At 38.4% G+C, this 26,965-nt stretch overlaps 3 protein-coding genes across 4 annotated transcripts; 2 read left to right on the forward strand and 1 right to left on the reverse strand.

Annotated features, from left to right (window-relative positions):
* The first annotated feature begins 2,452 nt into the window (after positions 1-2,452).
* On the forward strand, positions 2,453-10,299 carry LOC124409787 (fumarylacetoacetate hydrolase domain-containing protein 2A). Of its 2 annotated transcripts, XM_046887622.1 has the most exons (7): positions 2,453-2,869; positions 3,866-4,027; positions 5,957-5,986; positions 8,289-8,505; positions 9,336-9,670; positions 9,919-10,006; positions 10,132-10,299. In XM_046887622.1, the coding sequence occupies exons 1-7, from the start codon at positions 2,715-2,717 to the stop codon at positions 10,192-10,194; spliced, it is 1,050 nt and encodes a 349-aa protein (XP_046743578.1). In that variant the 5' UTR covers positions 2,453-2,714; the 3' UTR covers positions 10,195-10,299. The 2 variants fall into 2 exon arrangements, with proteins under 2 accessions (XP_046743578.1, XP_046743579.1); XM_046887623.1 differs by lacking the exon at positions 5,957-5,986.
* On the reverse strand, positions 10,094-16,544 carry LOC124409786 (probable cytosolic oligopeptidase A). The gene is made up of 11 exons (XM_046887621.1): positions 16,351-16,544; positions 15,234-15,397; positions 14,751-15,136; positions 14,426-14,582; positions 13,356-13,592; positions 13,145-13,271; positions 12,673-13,051; positions 12,471-12,583; positions 12,136-12,306; positions 11,905-12,036; positions 10,094-11,778 (listed from the first exon to the last, which is right to left on the reverse strand). The coding sequence occupies exons 1-11, from the start codon at positions 16,434-16,436 to the stop codon at positions 11,547-11,549; spliced, it is 2,184 nt and encodes a 727-aa protein (XP_046743577.1). The 5' UTR covers positions 16,437-16,544; the 3' UTR covers positions 10,094-11,546.
* A 4,941-nt stretch (positions 16,545-21,485) lies between these two features.
* LOC124409791 (myosin regulatory light chain 2) lies at positions 21,486-25,777 on the forward strand. Its single transcript, XM_046887626.1, has 5 exons — positions 21,486-21,641; positions 23,322-23,534; positions 23,978-24,161; positions 24,488-24,560; positions 24,853-25,777. The coding sequence occupies exons 1-5, from the start codon at positions 21,639-21,641 to the stop codon at positions 25,004-25,006; spliced, it is 627 nt and encodes a 208-aa protein (XP_046743582.1). The 5' UTR covers positions 21,486-21,638; the 3' UTR covers positions 25,007-25,777.
* Positions 25,778-26,965: the final 1,188 nt, after the last annotated feature.

Consider the following 26,965-nt stretch of genomic DNA (forward strand, 5'->3'; position numbering starts at 1 on the left):
CACCCGACGCATCGAGACGAGAATCGAAATCGCTAAGAGCTGAAGTTGCGCGCAAGATTGAAAATTTGTAACACAAAACTCACCTTTGATGTCGCCGGTTGTTTTTGTTTCAGTAACTGCGTTCTGTAATGGTCCGTACGCTGCATGCCGTTCGGATACTGATCACAATGAGTTTCATGGAAATACCCTGATCGAATAACGTTGCTTGGACATTTCCCGAACACGTAGACTGTACATGGCAATTCGAATTGTTGACTAACGCAGCTCACGTGGTTTCACTACGGCTGCTCGAATGCGACTGAAGCTGCGCTGCTCTTGGAAACAAGTCTCAACCGGTCGGTAACACCACGCGTGCGAGCTACGCACAACGCGGTTGGATGGTCGGAAAATTGCCGTTTCACGCGGAGTCAGGCGTCGATTGAAATTTTCTGGCGATTCCCGACCAAATAAAATATGCGTGAAGCTGTTTTTTCACGTACAACAAGCAACAGAATGTAGCAGCAGCGAAAACGCTCGGAGTGCGAGCCCCCCCCCCCCCCCCCCCCCCTCCTCCCCCCCTTTCACCTCCCGTACTTAGCAAGCAACCAATAAGAGCATTCTACTCTGTTTACTGCAGGCGAAAGAACAGCTTAAAACTAAGGGGAAATGTGAAAACAACGACCAACCTTCTCTTTTGTCAAAGTGTAAACATAGGATTAAAACTAATAACATATCATTGCTGGATATTCGTTTGTATACCACTATGTATATGAATGCAGATTTGTAGAGAGTCGTATTTAGATGTGAAGATTTTATATTAACCGTTTGTGCATTTTACTGAAACATTATACGTGGCATTTATTACGGTGATATCCCAGAAAATTTCACAATTCTTTCGTTTGTTAGGTACTTTGAACATGTTCTACATTAGATTCTTTTATCAGTACCCGGATTAACCGGACGCCAACGAATTACCGACATCAGATTAAATAATATTAAATTTGTACTCATGATAATCTCGATAGAAGTAAAAATCGACGCATGGGTTAGGTTTGAGGTTAATTAAGGACTTTTAGAAGCTATGTTGTCACGGCATAGCCAATACAGAGATAGCATGACTTCCGTATAATAATTTTTACGAAAGAAACTACTAATATTTAAATATTTCAATCACCCATATCTACAGAGATATTCGTTTCTATACAATTCCGATTCAGTAGAATACCTATATCGCTTACACTTCCGATGCTGGGTCGGAAATTTTTTTTACGTATTTGTTCGTTTCATTATTATAAATTACTGTACTGAACACGATATAGATCATAGTCGTAAGAGAAAAGATATAGGTATGCAACGTTGACTGAATATATATATATTCAGTCAACGATATCGGTGATCGAATCGATTCGGAGTGAGATGTATAAGATCCTGCATACAAGTCTGGGAAGTCCAGTGGTGAGGGGTGTCCCATTCATAGACTTATAAATATGGTCCCGTTTACTGTCCATAAATTGTATAGTATTCATATTAGCCATATCAGTAGTTAGGGAGTTGATTGTAATTTCACATTTCCCACAATCCAAGCATTCTGATGAATTGATTAAAATTTACCAACTAATCAGAATGGTTGGATGATGGGTAATGTAAAGAGAAATTACATAACCGACCCCCTAATTCCTGATCGTGCGTCTAGCTGTGCCTGCGCGATCGAATCTAAGCGCCTAACATCTGGAGTCAACGCATCTGGAAGTCGTCGTGGAGTGCCGTACTGACGTCACACTTCCAACAAAACACGACACTAAGTCATTTCATTGGTCTAATCTAACAGAAAAACCCCAATGAACTTACTTAGCGTCATGTTGTGTCAGAAAATTGACGTAAAAGAAAAGCGGCCAGGGTTGCGTATGAGTTGTACTCCGCCACATGCTTATGTCCGCTACGAACTATAAATTACCCTTTAATTTCTCGCTTCACCCCTTCGATGGCGCTATCCATGAAGTCAGCAATACGGCGTGAAACTGGTAATACCCCCAGGCCCACAAAACTGTTACAATAATTAACCCAGGGTTGTGAGTCTTTGTCACGGTCCAACACACAGGTCCTGCAGCTGTGAGTTCCGACGTGGGCCTCTCGACGTGCCAAGCCACTAGCGTCGCTGCGATCGAGGGATACATTACATTATCCAAGATATAAACAAATGCATTACGTCGTCACACGCAGAATGTAGGTTATGTTTTTGTATCCCTCGATCGCAGCGCCACCTAGATTTTTCTTCAACAGTGGAGTAACTGTCTTCTATTGAAATTTCGCCCAAGTTGCAAAACCTGTGTATAAGACCGTAGTCTTTATCTATCTTCAGTCAATGGTGAAGGTAAGTAGGTAGAAATCGCAACGAATTGCCGGCGGAACCGGCCGGCACGTTGTGCGTAGGGCACGACGACGGCAGCACGCTGCGTTCAGTCTTCAGTCCGAATTGGTCGGGCACGGTGAGCGTATCTGAATGTAAAAGCGAATCCGAATTCGAAAAGCGGGTTAGCGTGGAGTGCGGAAAAGATCGCGAACGGTGGAATCTGAAGCGTTATCACGGCGTGAATCGATCGTATCGCGAGGCCCGATTACAGATCGGACATTTTTCCACGACACGATTAGACGGTTTCAATAATAATACACATACGTACATACTTACTTACTCATAGAATAAAAAAAAAGGGGGCAATTAACGCCGTTCAGAAATCATGCCACTCAAAGGATCGATCAGAGTGATAGCCAGGGCGTGTCTATCGACCAAGTGCCCCTCCGGAGCCGATAAAACGGCTGTTAAAAGCGCAGCGACGCATTTTATGCGAGTCGCAAGTCGAGGCTTCTCAACTACCGGATCGCTCGAAATGAGGTGAGTGAATACGCGAACGTTACACGCTGCTTTACCTACCTGCTGCGAAGTAGTGCGAAGCAACGTATTTCGATTCGTCACACGCTGAGCGCAAGCGCCGCGCATCTTCGGCTCCTCTGTTTATCGCCTTTTCCAATACGCTCTGTTTTCCCGGCTTCTTTTTTCTTATATCCGAATACCTGTGCTAGGAACCTTGTGCGATTATTCTCATCCAATTATGCGCGATTGTGTGCGTCACAAAACCTTGCGAATTTTCTTTTGAATTGTATACTTGAACCGCATTTCTAACTTCTTGGCGAAGCTACATGCATGATTCGAGAACTCCCTTCATTCGATCTTATACCTGCTTTAAGACAGACTCCCTTAATTTGTATCCCGGTGATTCGATCTTTCTGAATATAATTATACTCTAAATTTTTCATAACTTTCATCGTTCGTCTGCACTTATTTTTCGCCTCTGTTTTTATTGTCAAGAATAAGCCACAGGTATTCCGAAACATGCTTAAACATCGAGTAGCAGACTATTTTCACCGCATGTTTAAATATGTGTCTGCATAATTATATAATTTGATGCAAAAACCCCGAACGGTATTTAACTGTGATAGTTTATAAACGCAGATACAAGCGTTGTATAATAAGTTATCAAGAAGCAGCGGTACAAGTAGTAATAATGAGAATTACGTAACGAAAGTTGCCTTTTAAGGATTGCGGCACACTCCTATTCACAGATTCGTAAAGTATGTTTACATAAATCAAAAAAATGCACAGCCCTGATACGTTATGCAGGTATGTACACGCGACTCGACCTACACACGCAATTCCGTTCATTGTTGCGCAACACGCGGGCAGCTGTGAAAATGTTGAAAAGAAACTTATGTGCCTAAGAGCCTTAAGCATCTCCGAGTTGCTGCGCAGCTGTTGTTATTATTCGTTTCTATCCACCACGCACGTACATACGTCTGTTTTGTAATTCATGTATTTTTCATAATGCGACAGGTTCGTACAGTTTGTGAATAAAAACGGGGGCCCCCAGCACCTTGGGGTACAACTGCAGCCGGGCGGCGATATCACAGACATATCGGCTGTCGATTCGAGGATCCCCAACAATCTGAGAAAGTTCTTGGAAGGCGGCGATGACCTCCTAAAAAATGTCAAGAGGTAAAAATGCAGTCAATTATATAACGTTCGTTAATCGCGGTGCAGAATATTTATTTCTTTCTCAGTCGAGATAGTCCAGTCGAGAGCCTGTTTATTCACCGACGAGTAGATACGGATCCCTGCTCAGACTTGCGCAAGACGAGGGGCTACATGTTCGTTGGAAATCGCTGGTATTTCTTTGAAATGACTGAGACATCGCTTGTAATTATTTTGAGACCACTGCGAATTCGTTTAAAACTCCTTAGAAATAGTTTGAAACGATACTTAATCGTTTTGAAATCGTTTAAAATCGTCTACAATCAATTGAAAATCATTTGAAACTCCTTGTAATTAGTTTAAAACCGTTTAAAATAGTTTGACATTGGTTAAAACTCCTTAGAAATAGTTTGAAACAATTCGTCATTATTTGGAAACCGTTTAAAATCGCTAGAAATTACTACTGCATCGTTTGAAACGCCTTGGAATGAGTTTAAAACCGTTTAAAATAATTCGAAATCAGTTTGGAATCGTTTAAAATTCCTAGAAATTGTTTTAAAACAGTTTTTCATTACTTCAAACTCCTCGTAATAGGAATGTAAGGTCAGGCGTAATTGGATGGTATGGATGTTTACGTTACCCACTTACGGAAGTCGAAAGATCGGGCCCGCAGGGTTTTATACTTCACTAATAACTCGTTAGCCAAAAGTCAGGATAATTCTGACTGTACGATTGGAAATTTTAAGGAATACGTAATCTGCCGGGTTAAGAACCACGACAGTGTCGAGGAACCGAAAATTCATTGGAGAATATTCCATTTCCATTCTGAGATTTCAAAATCATTCGTGAATTGGTAATTTTTGGGCATTACGTGCTGTTGAGAAAATTAGAACAATTGCTGTTTCGGATTAGGGGAAATTTTTTTCCTCTGCTGGAACCAGGTCTGATTTTTTTGTATTAAAATGAAAGTAATCCAATTGTCAATACTTACTAAACGATTATTTTCGAAAACTCTGCGAAGAAACTGGATTTAGGAGATGTTCTGACAAGTTGTATGGAATGAGACACGTGTTATACTTGAACTAAAAATTCTGTACTTCTGGAAAATCGTTAGTTCGGCAATAATGAGAGTTTAGACCTTGTTCTAACAAAAAAATATATATAATCACGTGTGATTTATTGACTAAGGAAAGCTTTTTTGATTCTACCAAGATTTCGGCAAATGATCGATTTGAAGTATAAATTTAAGCAATTAATGCGTAGATTCCCTACGTTTTAGAGTTTTTTTCGCCGTTATTACTAAATTCCCATTAATCCGAAGTATTTCTGAGGCTCGCGCAACTTTTCTAACTCGGGTATAACAAAGAATTGCTAATGAGAACTTGATCGTAAAATGCTTATCTGGTAAGTTAATTCAGCAATCCAGTAAGTCTTTCAATCAACTTCAAGGAAATTACTGATATGGAAACATGTCTCGCGAAGAGCCGTAATGATGCAAAATTAGTTCCCGACAAAAATTAAAATCAGGGTATTTTACTCTTACAGTATTATCGAAATTTTCTGTCAAGGGCGCGTACGATCAGTACCATTTAAGTACGAGAACGTTCGGCGGTAAGTTGCGAGCTAACATTAGAGGAAAAAGACTCGTTATTTTATCCCACTGCCGATTTTTCTTCGCCTTGAACAAAACAAAAAACGGGAGAAAACGCATCTAAAAATACCCAAACATTCCCGTATCTGCACATTTTAGTTTTAAATGAGGTGAACAACAGTCTATGGTAATGCCTTAGGCAGGGTGAAATTTGACCGTTAATCAATGGGCCGAAAGTAGGGGAGAATATACAGGGCATTCCGTGGTAAATCGACTGGCTGGTGACCCAGATTATTATATTATTTTACACTGATATTTTGCCTCCAAAATACTTATTACAATATTTCGATATTCCATTATAGGAAGGAGAGTTTAATGGACACTGTGAAAAGGTTGGTCAGTATCTGCTTGACTGCACAGCAAGTGATGATGTGTACCCGTGTGTTTTGAATAAATATTTTTCATCTCACATAAACAAAAAGAAACATTTCACTGTTGAAATGTATGACACGTATAAAATCGTCTGATGAGTGTGTAGCTTGAATACAATATACGTGTATGAAAGCACCTGCTCACGTGACGACAGAGCAAGGTTGAATACCAAACGATAACTAACAAACGAGCTTGTTGTGACGACGTGTGCTGAAAATTTGTCTGTTAATTCCTGAAATGTGCCGCGTATATTTACCTTGAAAATGATTATCTTACCGAACAAAAAGTTTTTTCCACCCACAATCAGCATTCAATTTTAATCGTGCTACAGTAATTCTCAGATATTCTTCCGGTATGATGATTAAAAAGTTATGCTACAGTGCAGAATCAGAGATAATATTTTCTTATCGGTCGATTTTGGATTAGAGGAGATTTTTCTGTCGGAATTTGTTCAACATATTGTTATTAAAGATAATTACTATCGACAAAGGTTTTATGAGCAAAATGAACATTTCACAGCACAAAATCACGGGTACTTTGAAATTATAAATCCATTTGGGTTTTCCACTGTTCAAATTCAATTGGAGTACATGTGCAATGGCCAATAAAAAAAAAATAATTAATCATTGAAGATACCTAACACGTGTTTTTATTTCGGATTGAAAATAAAAAAAATGTCGTTTCTTTTTCATAAAGCAAGAAAAGCAACTCAATGCTCTGAAAAAGAAAATTGTGTATGAGTGATGAGAGGAGCAGAAACCCGTACCTATACATATGGGGCATTCCATGTCAACTCGACCAATGATTTTTCTTGATCATTTTTGTTTTGCTTCAGTGTTTTTTCAACGATTCTAATGAAAAATATTATTTTTGAGATTTTTAAAAAAAGCCAATTTTTAGATGGTTTTCAATAATCATAACAAATTAACGGTTATGGGAAAAAGTTTGAAAAAATTCAGAAATGCTTTTTGAGATCGGAGAATCGTAAAAAAAAACCTTAAGGCAAATGAAAAATGGTGAGCAAAAATCATTGGTTAATCTGACATGGAATGCCTCATATAGATCTGAAATTCTTCACGCCTCGTCTGGTTCTCATCAGGGGTCCTAACGATATCACAACGAATTTAGATAAAGCGCCAGTTTCAAGGCAATATATTACATGTAGGAGTTGTTAGTATAACTGCAACGTTACGTAATATAGTATCATGTACTTGATTTCGTATACGTAATAGGTAATAACTTGTAAGATATGCTATATCTGAACAACCTTTTTTTTCTTTAATTCAATTACGTAACGATAATCATCGTGATTAAAAAAAAAAAAGAAGCTACCTGACGTATATAAAAAATAAGAATAATTTTCTTAGACACTCTTTCAGGAGATCGATATTTCTTTTTTGATTTAAAGAAATACGCGAATGAATCGAAAAAAATAATTATATCCAGTTTTTGATTGGTCAGAATCGATTTCTTTCCACATTTGCCATTGCTTCTCAAAATTTTATAAGCTGGAAATTAATTGTAGCCAAGCAGTATATCATGCAGTCAGTGTATCATCGTGTCGATGCAACTATTGTTGTGCACTGCCTGAGGCTGTAGTTTAAAGATGCAACAAAAATTATTCGGCAGAATATATTATCATGTACTGGTCGCCTATCCAGAGGGAAAGTTTAATAATACACAGCTCGTAACGTGTAAAGAGAACATTAGAAACATTACGAGTTGGGTAAATATTTCAGAACGAGCATGAAAATTACAACACACTTTTCAAACAGGCATAGGATGTCCGTTCCTGTTCATCTTGTTATGGCTAATTTAATGCTTTCAACCATTAAGAATGCAAGTTGTTCTTTTTCTATTTTGTTTTCTTTGATGAAGTAGATTGGCCAAAAATTGGTACCTTCTATTCACTTTTGTACGTCGAGTATTTGCTAAATTATAATATTTCCAAGCGATAAAGAACTATTTAGAAATACTAAATCAGAAAATACTATAAGTACAAAAAAAAAGCTTAGATTTTAATATTTCATTTTGAATCACTTGGGAGTTGTTGAAAATCTAGTAGATTCATTTGATTTCGCTCTATGATCCCTGCGATCAACCAATCTCTTTAATGCCTAAATCATACGGATTGTCCAATTTTTTTGCATAATAATATTATAATTTCTTTTTTTCATAAATTCTCTGTACTTCAAGATCCTTTAAATGAATATCTGATAAGGTTAATGTCCCTTTACATGATCCTTCCTATCGCCTTTTCAGGATAGTAGTTGAGGGCAGAAGCATAGTGCCAGAATCCGACGTAAATTTCCTTCCCCCAGTTACCCGGATGGACAAACTAGCCTGCGTCGGCCTAAACTACAGTGGACACTGCAAGGAACAAGGAGTAGAATCCCCAAAAAGTCCTGTCATGTTCAGCAAGTTTCCCAGCAATATCGTAGGACCAAACGATGACGTCGTTTTGCCCAGCATATCCGATGTAAGTGATTGCAGCGATGTGTGTTATGACATTTATTGTACCGATTGATAACATATTCTGTAATTTATCATTGTATATTATCAATGATTGAACGCTTTGAACCTTCGAAGAAGTTTCTGAAAGAATAAGAAAACTTGTTTAGGAGTTTAGAGAGATCGAAACTTTTAGATATTTCAAGTAAGTTTTTCCAGTAATTCCAGATTTATTTGAGGATGAAGGATTCTAACGTCGGAATCAAAGATTCAGGAAAAGAGCAAAGACCGTTTAAAAACTCGCCAGGGATGTTATTAGCACCATTGATAGGAAACACGAATGAAAGAACATCCCCTTTATGTAATAGAAATGGTTCTAAAGTAATTCTAATAACACAAGTCAAGATATCAATCAACAATTTGAGATGAGATTCTATATTTGAAACGTTTGAAACGATTAAACGCTGCATGTTTTGACCCGATTATGCTGTTTTTGAACCTTGCAACTATACAATAATGCAAGATTCCTCAAATGATTTTTCAAACAACTTGCAAAGATCCAGACAATAATCAAAACGAGCTTGAAACATTAGATTCGTACCAAAACCACCGAAGTCCAATAATTTGTAACATTTTAAGTACGTAATGTTTTCTCAAATCGTCGATATTTCGTTAATAGCTTGTGTTATTCGAAATTGCTCAGATTTGTTTTTATTACAAAGTACAAATGTTGTTTTATTTGTTACTGTTCCCTTTCATTAACGCGAAAATAACATTGCTTGAGCATTTTTCAAACGATTTTTTTTCCCCTTCTTTCCCAACTTTTAATTTTAGTTAACACACGTTAACGTCTCATAGAAAGTAGATTGGGAAGTGGAGCTGGCGATAGTGATTGGAAAGAAGGGCAAGGCGCTGAACAACCACGAGGCCGAGGAGTACATATTCGGCTACACAATCGCTCAGGACTTATCCGCCCGTGACTGGCAAAAAGGAACTCGAAACGGGGGCCAATTTCTCCTCGGCAAGGCCATGGACAATTTCTGTCCTTTGGGACCTGCCGTTGTTACGAAAGAGGCAATATGTGACATAAACAATCTGTCTGTCAAAACGTGGGTCAACGGTCAGCTTAAGCAGGATGGAAATACCAGCGAGCTCATTTTCAAGCCCCACGATATTGTCGCCTATCTTTCTCAGTGAGTTTCCTTAAACGTTCTCAGCGAAAAATAAAACGAAAACGATCATGTCAGAATCATTTCTATTGACTGAACTTATTCAGAATATCGCCAAGTCTATGGAGTTATTAATTTACCTGAAAAAGAAGAATAGAGAAAATTAAAAATAGATAGATTGTAAAGATAAGCTCTTAACATTGCGTTCATACGTTTATTTTCTCATTGTAAACTTGAATCTCCTTTAAGCAATGCATTATTCTTTTGTTCAGATTTGTAACGCTTCTACCCGGTGATGTAATTCTAACCGGAACCCCTGGCGGTGTTGGATTTGCACGCAATCCACCGGAGTATCTGAAGGTTGGTACCACCGTTATTTACATGTAATGCAAAGAATCTAAAAAGTGTTAAATGAGCTCTATTTTTATTATTTATTTTTTTTTTCTCAAATTCCGATGAAATAAGTCATTGTTTTTCCGTTACAGAAAGGAGACATTTTAGAATCGGAAATAGAAAGTCTCGGTCGTATGCGTAACACGATGGTTTGATTGTCGCCAACAGTTTCAATAAACTGACACCATTTAAGCGTATATTCGCAAAGATTATACGTTCATCATACTCTAAACGAATATTTTCACCGATGAAATTTATCATAAAATGCCATAAAACACGGAATTAACATCTATCATCAAAGGATCGCTCGAAAAGCTTTGACTCGAAACAGGTGTGTGCATTTTTTATGTATAGAAGCAACTGTATTTTACAGCAATATAACGAATATTGGACTTGAGGTGTAATTGTAATATAGACGTGTTGCCAGGTCGACGAGAAGAACAATGACGGAAAAAAGATTTCTTATATTAAAAAGAAGATGGAATCAAACGGTTCAGAAGTTATGTATCTATACCGAATTCAGTGTACTTAGTTGTATAATTTGTATGAAAAAAAATTTCTCGTTTAAATATAAGTTAAAAAAAAAATTCCAACGTCCTGAATGGTACAGTGTTCACTTTATTAGATTGGAACCTACTCTTTAATTCAATTTTTATAAATTGGTGATTTTGCGTCATTTACGTAGCACGATTCAAATAATATTCTATATATATCGTAAAGGATTTTTTTGTATAAATGTAATTAATTTTCACTTATATATGTATATATAATACTATATATACTTGAATGAATCATATGTTAAATACACTATAAAGACATTATACATAATATTTCTACAATTGATAGTAACTCGCCTATGTTTCTTACCTGGGGGTCATTCAACGGTAAACTTGACGATAACACGGCCGGGTAAACAATTAAGGCCAAATGATAAGAGACCGTGCAATCGGATTGTATAAATTATCTTTGAGAGCTTTAAAGATAACTAATTTGCGGTGAAAACATTTCATTTCAATTTAATATTCACCAAAATTTGAGGGAAATGATACAACGTTCGAAAATTTCTAGGATACTCCAAAACGGCAGTGAAGTTTCATCGAATATTAACACTTTTCGCCCTGCAGCATTGGAAACGATTGGAAAATACTTGATAAAAATTCAGAGTCAGCGAGATGACCAGCGAGACTGGTTTACAGTTACCAAGAAGCGATTAAACAGTGCATAAATAACTGAATCATCGGTTGGAGGACAACGATTTATTCACACAGATTATCCCTGTCTCGCTCTCTTATCAGTTTTGGCAATTGTTCATTCATAATCAAGTGATGTTCCTCAAAGTGAGCAGAGATCATGCGCAGTAGAATTACCTATAATCTATCTAGAAAAGAGATATCTATTCACACTGTCTCTCGATGTCATCCCCAGCTATACGCCGGACAATAATTCGTGTACGTAAATCGCACAAACAATCATTACGTTCAAGAACCAACATGTGCTTTTTGAAATCTTACTGAATTTTAGCCTGCGACTTTAATCCAAGATTCTTTATCAGCGCATTGGGGCTCGGATCCCTGCCTCTAAAACGTCTGAAAACTTCGCTCGGATGGCATGCTCCACCGCTCGACAGAAACGTGTCCTTAAACCGCTTCCCAATTTCAGCCTGTTGTTGTTCGTCGCCAGGCGCGACCTCTTGAAAAGCGCTGTACGCGTCAGCAGCCACCATTTGCGCCCACAAATGACTGACGAAGCAAAAATCACAATTTTATTACAGCGTTTCAGGCAATTTCAGATCAAACAATAGCCAAATACGGTGAATAAGATTGCGCCTTGCTCACAGAACCGATTCTATTGATGAACATTCTCACCTGTAATATGCAGCTCCCCACTCGTCGCTGAATATATCCTCGAACGAACAGACATGACCGTCCCTTTTGTCCAAGGCAAATGCGAAGTGTTTCTTCCAAAGTTTTTTCACAAGATCCAGCCAGAATATATCCCTGGAAAAATATTATTTGTCGAGTTAATTTGCGAGTTCGATAAACAATAATAATTGGGCATCCTTGAAGAGAAGTAGTCAGGTGCTGAGAACTGCTTACGCATTCAAATGCAGCTCCAAGTCGAGCCTAGACAGGTAAAGCTTCTTGCAAAGTGTGTAGCCTGCCATGTGAGATCTGATATTTGCCAATCCCTCGATCATCTCTTTTGGCAATGATTCTCCAGTCTCGTAATGTGTTCCGATGTCTTTCAAGGTCGAATATTCGTACAGCCTGGTAAAAAAGACGAGAAAAATTTTGTGACATGGTCAAGCTTTGTCAACGATGATCGGCATTTATCCGATTCAATCTTGTTTTTCACGCATTCGGAAGTGAAGACTTTTTAAAAAGTACCACCTGTGAGTTAAAAATGCAGAACAGAATCGAATACTCTTTACCAATTCAAAATGAAGTTGCTGCTGATTCCCACAGCGTCCCATTCGACGTATGAGAAGCCGGCAACCTCGGAGTGATTCGTTTTGGTTAATAAATGCTGCATTGCGTGACCGAACTAGAAACGCAATACACCATGTTAAATTTTCTGAAATCAATTAATGATGTTGAAAGTACAATTGAATGATTTTTTAAACTATTTCTCACCTTGGCAAAGAGGACCTCGAGGTCCTTGAACGTTAGTAAAGAGGGTTTGTCCTGGCGAGGCGGTTGGAAATTGAATATGAGAGCCGCGAGAGGATTTGTTTGAGTAATGGCGCTCCTGTTCCGAATAGTCACCATCCATCCCGAGCTTTCCTCTATCCGAAATTTTTCGTCCTCTCTGGCGTACGGATCCAGATAGAAACTAGCGATGGGCTCGATTTCATTTCCTTCTACAATGTCGATCAGTCGAACGTCCTGATGCCAAACGTCTGCAGTTTTTCGCTCAATGAACTTTATGTCAAATAATCTTTCCAACAGTTTAAAAAGACCGGACAGCACTTGCGGCAGAGGAAAGTATTCCTTCAACTGGACTTCGTTGATGCTGTTTTAGAACATAAACGTCACCTAATTTTTTTTTTCTCCCTTCAATCGTTATGTCATCAAGAATAAACAATATTCAATCATCTCTATTCACCCGTGTAAAGTCGTTTGTTGTTTTCTGCTCCAATACGGAAGATCCCACAGCTGAAGATTGCCGTCAAAACCTCTGTCATACGCAAATGATTTCAAGCTGTCCAATTCCTGCAGCTGCGCAGGCCACGCTGAAACATACAAGTTTGAAATCGTCAAGTATCGATCATCAGCTTTCGATGCATATCACTTTCCAAATTCAAGCTGGTATTCACCTATTTCCAACAGCGAATCGAAAACGCTGTAAATATTCTCTACACTTCCAGCCATTTTCGTTTCCATGCTCATGTGAGTGTAGGACTTATATCCAAGGTATTTTGCTTTTCTAGCACGCGCGTCTCTCAGATATTCCAGAGTCACGCTTGTCGACACGTGCCGGTCTTCCCAGGGCACCGAACGCTCGCGGTCGGCAACCCAAACTTTCCATCTGAGATTACGATCGGGACAGTATTCTGTAATAATTATTCATTCACATTGCTGATGTTTCCTGGTTTGCTTCAGAGGGTATACACTAGAGAATGTCTGAAAAATCGGGTCAATTTTTGGAATTTATAGCTAGACAAACAATTGTTCCATTTGATTGGGATCTCTTTTGTTTAAACATATGCAGATTACGATTCATTTAAGCCATTTATCAATCAGTATCAATCAATAAGAAGGTTTTCTATTGGTTATAATGTTAACGATTTCGCCCCATGACATGTTTTACGATATTCACGTTATCTGAAAAACGGCCAAGTCAATTTAATTCAAATTTGGAAATAGTATTTTTGGGTAGGTTATCAACTGTGTCATGATTCTAAATTTATTTCTTTGACCATCATGTTATTATGTTAATCAAATGAAAAAGTCAATTTTAGACCAAAAATCGAATTTTATCATCAAAGGGTTGCTATTTTTCATGAAAAAAATTCAGATCATAGCAAAAACGATAAATTATTCAAGAATACTGCTAAAAAATTTGAAGAAAATCAGGTATGCCGTTTCTGAGATATTTTAGATGTGGCAAATAATATTACCAAGTGAAATGATGATGTTATTGTCAATGTTATAACAAGGCTTTCTTCTAATTGATTTTAATGAAAAAAATATGTACATGAAGCTCGATCTACATACTTTTAAATAAAACAAACCCCAATTGAATTGAATAATTGAAAGTCCAGATATGCAATTCAATGATTCATCCAGACAACTATTTGTATGCAACCACTTGAATTGTTGTACCAGATATTGCTTGTATTTCACGTCACAGATGCAAAATTATTATACAATAGATCTTTGTTACCTAAAAACGTGTTCATGATATGAGGCTCCAAAGTTATTTTCCAAGGGCCTTTCTCTGGTTGCGAAGAATCTACAGCGATACTTTTCAGAAACTCCCGAGGAAAGTCTTTGACTACATTAGGATCGCTTAGTATGTGCTTGAATTGCTTTGTTGAAACCTGTAAAACAGATTATAAGGTTAGTTTTGCCAAAAGTTAACGATATCATTCCATCATTCAGATCTGAAGACTGATAAAGTGTTGCAATGCTGTATCTAATGTATCCAGCACAAATTTCCCTTATTTCTAGTTCTAAATTAGATTTGTTATACAATTTTCATCAAACACCTCTAATTTATCCCGAAATTCAGTCTGTTTTTCGCGCATTCTATATACTGCGAGTTCGTAGCTGTCTTTATCAGAAGGAGGGACTTCAAGGCCATTCAATTTTCCCTCCAATACAAATTTGGAAACAAGTCTTTGCTGCTCCTCCGTCATTTTTAAACTCCCATCTTCCTTGGCCTTTTTACACGCCTGATATATCGGCTTGATGATATACTTGGACGCTCTGGCTCCTTTAGCTCTATTGTGGATATTCTTGTAACATTTAGTCGGCATGAGGCTTTTATTTCCGAGGTAGAGTGTCTTGGCTAAACCCCATGTCGTTTCTAACGGAGTGCCCAATTCATCGATGGGATTCAACATGTCTTTAAATAGGTCGGGAGACTCCATTTCTATAGAAACAATTTTCAAAAACATTAGTAGTAAAAATATAATGTCAAAATATCTCACTAGGTTTAGAGAATTATGGCGAAAAATTATTTTATTTACTTTCAACAGTCTCTCCAATGTGCCTGACTCCTTGTTCGAATTCCACAGACTGTTTTCCGATCGCAGCAACGCACTTCTCAATTGTAAGCCGATTGAATTCTGGAAATCCATCATCTTTGAGCAGCGGATTTTTTTCTTGTAGATCTTCGCCGATTTCTGGTACTCTGGTTGAAATTTAGAACACAGAATGATTAAGTGGAAAAAAACATTAAGTAAGTAATGTCAGTAATATAATCAGGAAAGGTTGGAAGGATTAATCTCTCACGATTTAGATACGATTCATTTGTTCAATTTTTCAAAATAAGCGTGTGATTACAATGTTGGATGAGTTGTTTTGGACCATCTGAAATGGTTTTCAAATTTTTTTACAGTGCCAAATAGAAACTCAGAAGCAACTATTTAACACTACATTTTCCATGCACCTAAATTTCATTTATTCTGAGTTACGGTAATAAGCAAGTATAAATCAATGTAATATTTGGATTAAGAATCACCGTTTTCTACTCTCGGATAGCTTTGCAAGTCTTCTTTTGTATTCAAGAGCTTGTTATCAACAGTTTTAGATCAAGCTTAATCGATCGGTATTTCAGATAAATTATCATTATAGTTTTCACATCAAGAGGTATAAAAATTTGTCTTAATCAAAGTTATATGGAAGAGAGCCGAGTCTTATCTTTTGTAGAACAAGCAAATACGAATCGTTTGAAATAAGACAACTTGAAATGCTTGCCTTTGTTAATCATCCGGGCGAATGGAAATGTAAATCGGATGATACGGCGTTTGAATGAAGTTTAGAAAAATGGTACATAATAAGATAACGAGTGATCCTTTCGTGGAGAAAATAAAAATGATTAGACGTGGAAAACTGATGTGCGTGAAGCGCTGCCGACTGGAAAGACTCGGCAGGCGGTTTGTGCGGTGAGAAACGTTTCTATAAATGTTGATATACGACGAGTTGTCGGAACCAGGTGAAAAAATAGGAAATCGAGACATTTTCTGGCGAGACAAGAAGTTTTCAATAATTAAACATCGAGCCACGAGTGATAATCGGGGCGATTGCATTCAATGACGAAACTGTAACCTAGAAATTGGGACGCACCGATTACTTATTACTTACAGTACGATGTATCCGTTCCTCCTTGGGGTTTTAACAAGGCTGGATCGTGTGAGGATTATTCTTTTACCACAAAATGACACTGCCATGTTGATTTTATTTTTTTATTCCTCGTTTGAATCGGCAAAATCAATCGGTTTCTAACCACATCTTTGCGGGCAGAAAAATTCATTCACTCCGCCAGAGAACTAGGAAATCGTGCTTAAAGAGCTGCTGCATAGTACGTTGAATTACCGATAGATGGGCTTGTCCAATGCTGGCGATAACTGTTGGTAATCTGTGCCACACGGATTGCAGTTGATCAGGCGCAATATCGCGAAGTTCATATTTCGAACATTTATTTGCACATTCGATCAGAACAATCAGGAGAAAATTATGAAGATCGAGTAGAAAACTAAAAGTATATAGATTTATCGGGCTTATTGAAGTTTTTTGCGTAACAGTAAACAAATTTTACAGTCTCGTGAGGCGATGCAATTGTGATTCCTGTAATATGAAAGAACCGATCTGAAATTGATCCCCGTAAACGAGTTCTGGTTTTTCACCGTTTGTTTTTTCGAGCAGATGACAATTGGATGAATATTAGTGATCTGAACATCGAGTAATGTCAATGGAATCGTAAATTAACCGTAGTCAGAAAAAACTAAAAATGATTTGGTACGAAATGACAGAGTCGAATGGTATAGCTGTGATGTTCAGAAGGTTTTTTTCGCCAGATTTTTTCCCTAAATTTGCCAAGGCAACAGTGCGATTTCTTAGCACGCATATGGGAAAAATAATGTAACTGCATAAATATTTTCTATCAAAAATATTCGTTGTCTATCCATTTTATACTAAACAAGGAATTATAGGGTGAAAATTTTCTTACACATTTTACAGCCGTTGCCACCGCGATACTTATTCAATGATATTAAGACGAAAGGCTCGACGAATCGAAGGGCATCGGGAAAACTTAAAAAATGGCAGAATAAGGTGCGATTGTCTGAAATGCACGTAAGTTTTAGTATTTTATTTGCAGCAGTTTTGTACACTGATGATGGTAAAGAATGTGGATTTCTGTTGTGCAGCAACCACAAACTGGATCAACGGAAGCGCGTAATGAGCGCCGATTTCTTAGCATCCGTAGCTTATAATCATCGCCTCAATACGAACAAGCGTCAGTGAGTATAAATTTATTTCTGATTTTGCCATTAAACTTCAATGAATAAAGTATGATGAATTGATTATTCTATGGAAAGAAATAATTCTTCTGCCCGCAAATTTATTTTGGAATAGTGATCGTGTGTTGTATTCTGATTCGATTAAATTCTATAACTGTGATGAATTGTAGCTCGAAAATCGTCACTCAACGATGTATTTCATGCATTTCAGGTTGAAAACGAGCGAAGAAAATGTCTTGGCTGTGACACACTATGACGATAGTTGTCCGTCCACGATCCAGAATGGCCATCAACGATCGAGCGCCAAAGACGTGTACTTTTTAACTTACTCTCTCTACTTTTTATCAACGATTATTTTTCATCTCGCAACAAAGTTTTTACTCCGAGTAAAACCGTATTAGTTCATAACAGAATGCAGTTTCCTAAATCACTGCATAAACCCTCATGGAAAAAACCATCAACTTGGGTGTAAATTTGTACTCTCAACTTTTTGCCTATGGGAATTTATCAGTATCTACGAATTGAGGTGCGAATTCACACCAAAGTTGGGCGTTTTTTTCCGTGATGAAAGACATGGTGTCCAAGTGCTTGAATTTTCTTTTACATGTCTTTATCTCTCTCTCTACTTGCCTTGAAAAAAACTCGACGGCCATTTCGAAGGAAAATGAATAGTAACGTCAGCCATGACTGGTGGGTCAGTCTGCAAGAAAGGCAGCGGTACATGCCGCCCTTGAAAAGTGCGAATCTTTCCAAACCAACTAGGTCCGAATGCTCCTATCGATCGTCGGAATTCCACTCCAAACTCCTGTTAAATGTGACGAAAAATTCGTCGCAGATTTCGGTAAACGAACCACGGATGGATCAGGCCACTTCGATACCAAGGTAAACTGCCAGTACAGAACATTAATGATCGCGCTTCGAACTGAAATCGACCTACCCGTTGAAACGCTTAGGGCGTTTATCTTTATATCATTACCCTTTTTTCATTTAAAGTGTTATCGCAGAATTTTAACCACTTCGAAAATAACTAAAAATAATCGATGATCTCATGTCAACATATTATAACTCTCTTGAAGACGTCTAATTAATACTTAGAGAAAAAACAAAAACCTTGACCATGAATGAATTCAAATTACTTTTGAAACACTTGTAGACAAACTTTCAGTATTCTGCTAATTAGTTCTTCTATTTCAGGTCTGATCCCATCATGAATTCATTTTCTGTTCCACGTCTCAACGGTTCTAAATCGGAATCCAAAAATCTGTCTTCCGGTGTTCGCAGGTGCGTATACATACGGTTTTGATACTAAGTAATCAGTGGAAGAGCAGCACGAATTCCGAACCACGTTTTTGCCGTGGTACTTTTTTGGTATTCTTGTTTCTGTAGAAACTGCGAGGCAACTTCAACTGTGAGAGGTCTTCCAGAAAGACCGTCTAAGCATCCCGAGAAGGTAAGACGTCAAAGAGTTTCCGTTGGATCCGGAAAATGCAACCTGAACAGAAAGCGCAGAGAAAGAAAAATATCCAGCCTTCCAGCAGATTGTGCGCATACTCGCCGCCATAGCAAGCGAATAGCGTCATCCAAGTCCATCTGAATCTTGATAGGAAGAAAGATGGTCGATGTCTTCACGATTTCTAATCTCGTTGAGTAGACATTAATGTTCTACATATCTATAGTTTAATGTCTGTTGTGAAATATAAGATGCAGCCTAGATTTGAAAAATGATTATCCAGTCGAGTAGAGTCTTCAGTTCAAAACAATTGTCTTCTTCAATGCGGACTCTTGAAAGTTTGGAATAAACTGATCATTTTCATTTATCAAGCACAAGCGGGTACCCTGATAATTATTAAAAAAACACAAACACGTTTATCATGGTAATCGTGTATTACATTCAGTGAAACACTACATAATACGCATATAGGTTTATATGCGCTGTAGTATAAAACTTCTGGCGGAAGAGTACAAAAATGAATTACGTAAAAAACGATCGCATTGTATCTGTGCCAACTGTCCCGAAATAAAACTTCCTCCCTTTGTTATCGTCTGTAGCGTTCCAATACTTTTCCGCGATTTTTACAGACGAAACTCAAGCTGAAAAAATCTGTACCTTCATAATGGCGGCAAACTTTTGACAATTAAAAAAATTCTTCTCCGATTTTCCCAATTCTAAATAAGCTTAAACTGCATAATCGCATCATGTCTGGATAAAAATGAAAGTGATACAAGCCTCGGCGATGTTTTTATAATAAAATCAAGTATTTGGGTCATCTTCTGTAATGAAGGAAAATCAAAGAACGAAAGAGAGAGAGATAGAGAGAGAAACAAAAATAAGAGACAGAAACTGAAGAAAAAAAGTATAATAGGAACACGCAAAGGCTGAGGAATATTGTATACGCGAGTGAAACATAAGTGACGCTCGAGTTAATTTTAGAAGGCTGCCGGCTCAGATATAGCGATTCCTTTTGCAGTGACGCCGGTGTTGAAGATGTAGGAATTCGGCTATTAGCAATTACAATATCACATATCACCGCACATCAATTCTATAAACGTGTGACTGGGCTAACCGCATATCAAGATTTTGGTAAGCCTCCCGCAGATTTTGAGCCCGACATAAATTCCACCCCATGAAACCATCGAATACCCACAAAATCATTTTTTCTTGCTACACAGGACCGTTTACGAACATTGGAATCTGTAAATGTGACGATCAGTGTCACGTCACTGGGATATCGAGAATTAAGAGATTAAATCCCTGGACGAAGAGAGTAGGGCGTGATTATCTGTTAAAAGCACATACATCGACTTGCGGCGGCAGCATTGACGCATCCCAGAGCTCAAATGTCGGGCAGAGAGAGTTATTCCTGGACCCACGTGCTTGGAATATCTCTTGAGAGATCGGAAGCCGAGAACGAAAACTGCGTGAATCAACGATCAAGCCGTATAGCTAGTCGCAGGTGGCAGCGATTATATCACGACAACCAAAGGTGATCATAATTCAGCCAGAATCGTGCAGACTAGGTGTAATCACGAAGGTCAAATGCACTCACTTGAGTCCAAGCTCGACTTTCGGTTATTAAGTCCGAGAAATCAGGTCAATTCTGAGTATTCCTACCAAGAGAAAAAGGGACTGAGGCTTATAGGCAGCCAAGAAGTAACGTCGATGTTTGTTATAAGATCTGAACATTTAAGAGGACTAATGTGCCAAGGAAACTGATTACATCCTGTAGAATGCAAATATCAGATTTTTCGCGTATTGCAAATTTTGTAGGATTCAAAAAATCCATATTTGACATTTATTCTTTGAACATCAGAACCCACATTTTACGTAACCAATTAATGAGCAGGGCATATGGTTGTCTTGAGGTTGACAGTTCGCCGTTAGTCCAATTTGACTTCGTAAGGCACTGATTTCCATGCCTTTTCCGTTTGAGCAGGGGGATTTCTTTGTTTTCAACTTCAAACTCTGGTAAATAAACAAATTTTATGTTCCAAATTGTTCTTTCCAGATTCCCAGGTACAAGCAGAAATGTCATGTTTTTCGAAGAGAACATTAAGTTCTAGAAGTTAAATGTATGTATCTTCAACCTTGTGAAAAACCAACTGGTTTTACTTAAAACTTGGTTTTTGATGTTGGAACGGCATAAAGTGACCACAATTTTTTGGAATTTTCCCGAAGTTCTGGTACTCGAGAAAAGAAACAATGTTTCGAGCCTATAATAATCAGTTCCCGTGACACACTGGTTCCCTCAATGGCCGTCGCACTCATCAGTATTTGGGAAAGAACGGGTGGGATAGGCGCACCCTTGACTTATATATTTTGGTTTAGTGAAAGGCGAACTCCCCCTCGATCGGGTAAGACTGGTAATGGCAGCGTGGATCTCCAGGCTTAGTCCCCGTAGCCTGGGTAACTGTTTTAGTTTCGAACGTTGTAAGGGCGCTATTTTCGTTCCCCTCGCACTAAATATGGTCAGATAGACGTTGGCGTTGTAGCCGGGCAGAACACCCCGACCACTCAAGTTCCGGATGGTGGGGGAACGGACGAAAGTTACTTAGAGAAGTCCACCTCTACGAGTTCGACAGTTGGTTCGTAGTGACCATCTCGATCCATCCTCCCAGAAACCAACACTAGCCATGGTAAGTAGGAAACCAACACGATACCCGCACAAATCCAGGATGAGCTCCCCTCCCAAAAGAAAAATTAATGATGATCAAGTTTAAACGAAATTTAAAAACAAAAAACCGATCAACATATTAGTCCAGCTCAAGTGTTTTCAACGGAAGTGAATGTCGTACAAATTTATAGTCACGGGAAAAATTGCAAGTGAATGTTGTTAAACGAACGAAATACCATGTAAGCCGGGTGTGATGTAAGGAAAAGTGTGATACTGATTACAGATGCCATAATTGCACGAAGATGCAAGGGTTGCGTTTCATTTGGACAATTGGATTACGTGTGCTCAATTATAAATGTACAGTGTTTCCATTCGACAAGAATTACCAAGTGCTTCACTGTGTACTTTAGACTCGTTAGGGTGTTCGGCTTCCCGGAGCATCGCGATCGTGACTACTTGTCGTTGCTCAGAAATGAAGTATGTCCAAATTTCGCGTGTCAGCATGCTTTTATGCAAGCCCTATTTAAATAAATAGTGCACGGAAGCCCGTAATTGTAGCTGGTTGATATATCACTCGGAAATGTAGCGGCGAGGAATTTGGCACCAAGAACTATGCAAACAACTTGGAATTCACGCGTGATGAACTAATACATTCTTCATATCTCTCAGCACATAATTTAAAATCGTCTTCCACATAACTGCAACTCAAATTTCGACAGCTACAAAGTTGTTCACTAATTTTTTAAAATGAAAACGAATAAGTAATTAACAAAACACCCTGAAAGTACATTTTCTCGGTACCCAGTAAGCGTGTAAAGAAAACCAAGGATAAATTAGAAATTTTGAAATGATCACCGTTTAAAAAATAGGATCATTATTGCACCAATTTGCATTGCGAAAAAAGTCGGGATATTTTTGAATTACATAAACACACATGAAACTGTGTAATAGATTTCATACGTGCCTGAAACCGATTCAATAGCGCAAAAGGAGTACGTCAATTTTCACAATCGTCCCAGTGATACGAAATAAGAAAATTACGTAATGGAAGAGTAACTCGAGATCCGGTCTCGTTGGTCGAGGCGTAATCCGCCCCCGGTGTCTAAATACGTCTTGGCCGGTGCCAAGTTTATAATTAGACTCAGCTCTGCGCGAGGGACGCCTTAGAAATTTTCACGGCTCGATCGAGATTTCCCTGGTGATTTAACCCGCCACGCCTGGATCTTCCCGGGGTCTGAGAAACTCGTTATATTACCTAGTTGTCGCGTAATCGTCAGGGTCGAATTAACTACCGACTATCATGTTCGTTCACAGTTGCCTAGAAACCATGATCCATTCATCACTCATCAATAGTTCAAATTACTTGCCAAGATTTGCGCGATGATGAAGTTTCTGGATCATCATGCCCTGAAAGTTTTATGGTCAGTCTAAATGACTATGTTCTAGGTAAAGATCTCTGTTGAAATACTTGAGAACAATTCCTGAGCTGATTAAAATGAATTGTACACAAAAAATGGTAATGGTGATGGAATTAACTGAATATATTTAGTGAACTGTTTCATTGGTCTAAGAGACTATGCTCACTCGATAGATGAATTAACCGTACCCGAGTACCCCAAGTACCTAAAAAATCCCAAATAAAGAAAATCAGCAATTTTTCGGGAACCGCCAATATTGATTGATGCGGTAATTACGATTACAGGCGGATAAGGAGAAGAAGAAGAAGCCCAAGAAGAAGGAGGAGGCGGCGGCACCACCGCCCGCACCCGAACCCGAACCTGAACCGGAACCAGCAAAACCACCATCCCAAACTGCCAGCCAGAGAGCAAGCAGCCGTGGAAGCCGAAAGGCCAAGCGTTCCGGCTCCAGCGTCTTCTCTATGTTCTCACAGAAGCAGGTTGCTGAGTTCAAGGAGGTTCGGAGTTTTTGGAAATTGTTTAGACTTATTCAAATGAGTGGTTTGCAACTCGCGACTCCCTGCAAGATCATTCATCATTTTCCAAGCAGGGTCATGTTGGCATTATTTACAGTCAATCACGTAGCTCTACCCTCACGAAAAAAAAAACCTTAACTTCGATGAAAGTTCGCACCCTAAAATTTTTTTTGCAACGCATTATCTATGAGTTCTATTTGAAAATAAGTTGAAAAGAGGATGATCTCTTTCTCGTACGCTGAAGCTTAGAATTTGAAAGAGCTATTTATGCCAGAATGTGAGCAACGTTGGTGCGTACGAGGAACACATCCTCGAGAGTTTCGCGTTGTTTAGGAGGGTCGGAAGATCGTGAAAGAATTAGTGTGATAAAAGCCCGAAAGCCCTTGCCCGGAAATGCTCCTAACTTACTCTGGATCGATCGACAGGCTTTCCAGCTAATGGACCACGACAAGGATGGTATTATTGGCAAGAACGATCTTGCTGCCACAATGGACTCTCTCGGTAAACTCGCTACCGAGAAGGAACTTGACGAGATGCTCGGTGAGGCTCCAGGACCCATCAACTTCACCCAACTGCTCAACCTTTTCGCCGCCCGCATGTCTGGATCAGGTACGTTCGCTATATTGATCGAATTCACAAGCCTAAATACTCTGCTCCTAGGCCTCTGCCCAAAGTGAAATGACAGCTGAACTGCTCTTGCCATGCTTTTCTTTGGCCTGAAATGTTGTTCGATAACTAGAGAGTTGTGAGAACGTCTATTGAGCGGAAATAGAATCTGAAGTGCACGGACCGCGGCCATGTTGATTTTTACCCATATTCCAATTTTTCAGCTGAACATTTTACTGACATTTACTTTAAAAAATTTCATTGGCAATTCCAAAGTGTATGTAAAATCGTGAACGCTAGTTTCATTCCACTTTTTTTTCTTATCGCAGGTCAGGACGACGATGATGTTGTCATCAAAGCCTTCAACACCTACGACGAGAACGGCAAAATCGACGGTGAAAGGTGAATATAAAATTTGTCACGATTCACCCAACGATCTGGATTTCAGACATAAATTTGTTATATCAATATACAATTTCGAAACAATGCGAGTGCTATGATGCTAAAATCGTACGATCTAAGTCTGAGATTAAAAAAATTCATTGCTGATAATAAAAGTAAGATCTGAGGCACTTTGATGTACGACGTATATCTAACGATTTACGAAGTTGATTACAAGAAAAAATGTGAGGTGCCTAATTAGTTGATGAACAAGATAAGGTATAAATGCGAAATTGTTTTGGAAATTTTTCAGGCTGAGGCACGCCCTCTTGACCTGGGGAGACAAATTCACCCCACGAGAGGTCAACGACGCCTTCGACCAGATGTACATCGACGACAAAGGATTCATCGACACACCCTCCCTGATCGCCATGTTGACCGGAACCGGCGAGGAAGAAGACGAGTAAGAAGGACGACCAAACCTCGTAAACAGCAAACAACAAATTAAACAATCACCATCACCACGATCGTCGCAAGATTGACTCGTAGACCGGTTTAAATTAAACTGGAGAGACAGAGGGAGTCGTGGACACAACAATTTTCAAGATGCACAGGAAAAGAGACTCCGTCGATGCGTGAGACAAGTTGAAAAGTATTGGAAAAATAACCAACCGAATACAAAATGAAAAACAATAAACGTACAATGGAGAAATGACGCGCATGGTCGAAAAACTGCGTGAAGAACGGCTGCAGTTTGGGAAAACATCTCCACACAACATGCAGAGTTTTTTTTTTGAATTAAAAACCAAAATACTTATGTACTTAATACTATTACATTGTTAATATATATTACTTAAATTATTTAAATACAATTCACACGTCAAGCTCCGCATATAATATATATATATATTTGTACATGTATATATATCGTGTATATTATCGATATCTTATAACATATAGGATGCTAGAACTCGAGTTATTCCACGTTTAGAAAAGCTTGCGATCGATATTTTGGAGGAGGGGAAAAGTCTTGCGATGTTATCCTATGTAGGTACGTACCATTCATTATCATCTTGCAAAATGACATAAATTAACTATCGCCGGATTATTGTTTCAACCTGTGAGATTGTCAATTCTCTCATTACACCGTATCATCATTCATCATATCCATACGCATATTCAAAGACATATTCACCACACGTTATCTTTCATCTAATAAAAAATTATTTTAAAGCCCAGGCACATTTCTATTATTATCATATAATCATGTCTCAACTTGTCTCAAAAAAAATCAGCTAATTTTGCAACCGCGCCAACTACCAAAATTATACATATCAGATGTGTTCTTAAGTTTCTTTTTCAAAAATCCAAGATGATTTTTTTTTTTCAAAGTTTCGATCGGCAAAAACACAGTAATGTTCACTATTTTTGAAACGACCTTTATCGCTATTTTTAATTGCGAAGGACCTTAAAAGCCGTTCTCAGAATTTATGCAATAGCACACTGATGAAATGTTGCGAATAATAACCATAGCATTACCACTGCCTAAACTCAGTGCCTCTATAGAATTTATTTAGAAATCAACATTTTTCTTCGGGCTATATTTTAACTCGTGTCAAGCTTGATATTTTTAATTCTCAGGCGAGCTCGAAAGATCTTATCGAAAGAGTTAAATTAAGCCGCGATAAGATCGGCATCCACTCGTATCAGTCTCCTCAAAAAAGTCAAAAATATTAATATCGTATTTTAGCATCTCAGTTTTTGCGTATGAATTGATGACGTAATATCGCTTCTGCGACGAAAAAAGCTTTGCTCTAGTTTTTATTCAACTCTTATATCACATTGATTTCACCACAATTCAGATCTGGTTAATTTTGACCATTATTAGTTTAGTTTTACGACGTGCACAAGATCATGCACGATAAAAAAATCAGGGATGCAAGACTTCATTTTCAACAGGCATATACATTTTACACGTGACACGGGTGAATTTCACGATAAAAATTTTCAATTACTACGCTCCTTTGGCGGGTGAAACGATGACTGCATTATTCTTGCCGCGAGTTTGTTTGGAGTGAAATGTCACCCGATAGCTAATGAGTGCTCGACACGACTGTAGATTCGAAATAGAATTGCAAGCGAGTGAACGGCGGCCATGTTGATTAAGTGCCAGGATTCGAATTCGTCTGGCAAATATTTATTAAATAATATTTTCATAACTTTAGCCAGCAGCTGACCTACGGTACTTTACGGCAAATATTTTCATATGATGAATCATTTCCGAGCTGCAAGATAAAAAACTACGAGAATTTACTGTGAGTAATAACTCGATTCCAAGGTTTAATTGCGCAGTAAAGTTAATCGCGGTTCGTTTCTGGAATCTTGCTACTCGGTCGTCAAAATAGTGGGATTTTGAGTTAAACGCT

The sequence above is a fragment of the Diprion similis genome, chromosome 8 (genome assembly GCF_021155765.1).
Source record: "Diprion similis isolate iyDipSimi1 chromosome 8, iyDipSimi1.1, whole genome shotgun sequence".
NCBI lineage: Eukaryota > Metazoa > Arthropoda > Insecta > Hymenoptera > Diprionidae > Diprion > Diprion similis.

Coding starts and splice junctions, on each gene's coding strand:
- LOC124409791 (XM_046887626.1), top strand. Junction 23,535..23,977: donor AGGTTGCTGAGTTCAAGGAG/GTTCGGAGTTTT, acceptor ATCGATCGACAG/GCTTTCCAGCTAATGGACCA. Junction 24,561..24,852: donor GGCAAAATCGACGGTGAAAG/GTGAATATAAAA, acceptor GAAATTTTTCAG/GCTGAGGCACGCCCTCTTGA.
- LOC124409787 (XM_046887622.1), top strand. CDS start 2,715: ATGCCACTCAAAGGATCGATCAGAGTGATAGCCAGGGCGTGTCTATCG. Junction 8,506..9,335: donor TTTTGCCCAGCATATCCGAT/GTAAGTGATTGC, acceptor AACGTCTCATAG/AAAGTAGATTGGGAAGTGGA. Junction 9,671..9,918: donor ATTGTCGCCTATCTTTCTCA/GTGAGTTTCCTT, acceptor TCTTTTGTTCAG/ATTTGTAACGCTTCTACCCG.
- LOC124409786 (XM_046887621.1), bottom strand. CDS start 16,436: ATGGCAGTGTCATTTTGTGGTAAAAGAATAATCCTCACACGATCCAGC. Junction 13,272..13,355: donor CGATTCGCTGTTGGAAATAG/GTGAATACCAGC, acceptor TGTATGTTTCAG/CGTGGCCTGCGCAGCTGCAG. Junction 12,307..12,470: donor AGCAACTTCATTTTGAATTG/GTAAAGAGTATT, acceptor CTTTTTTACCAG/GCTGTACGAATATTCGACCT.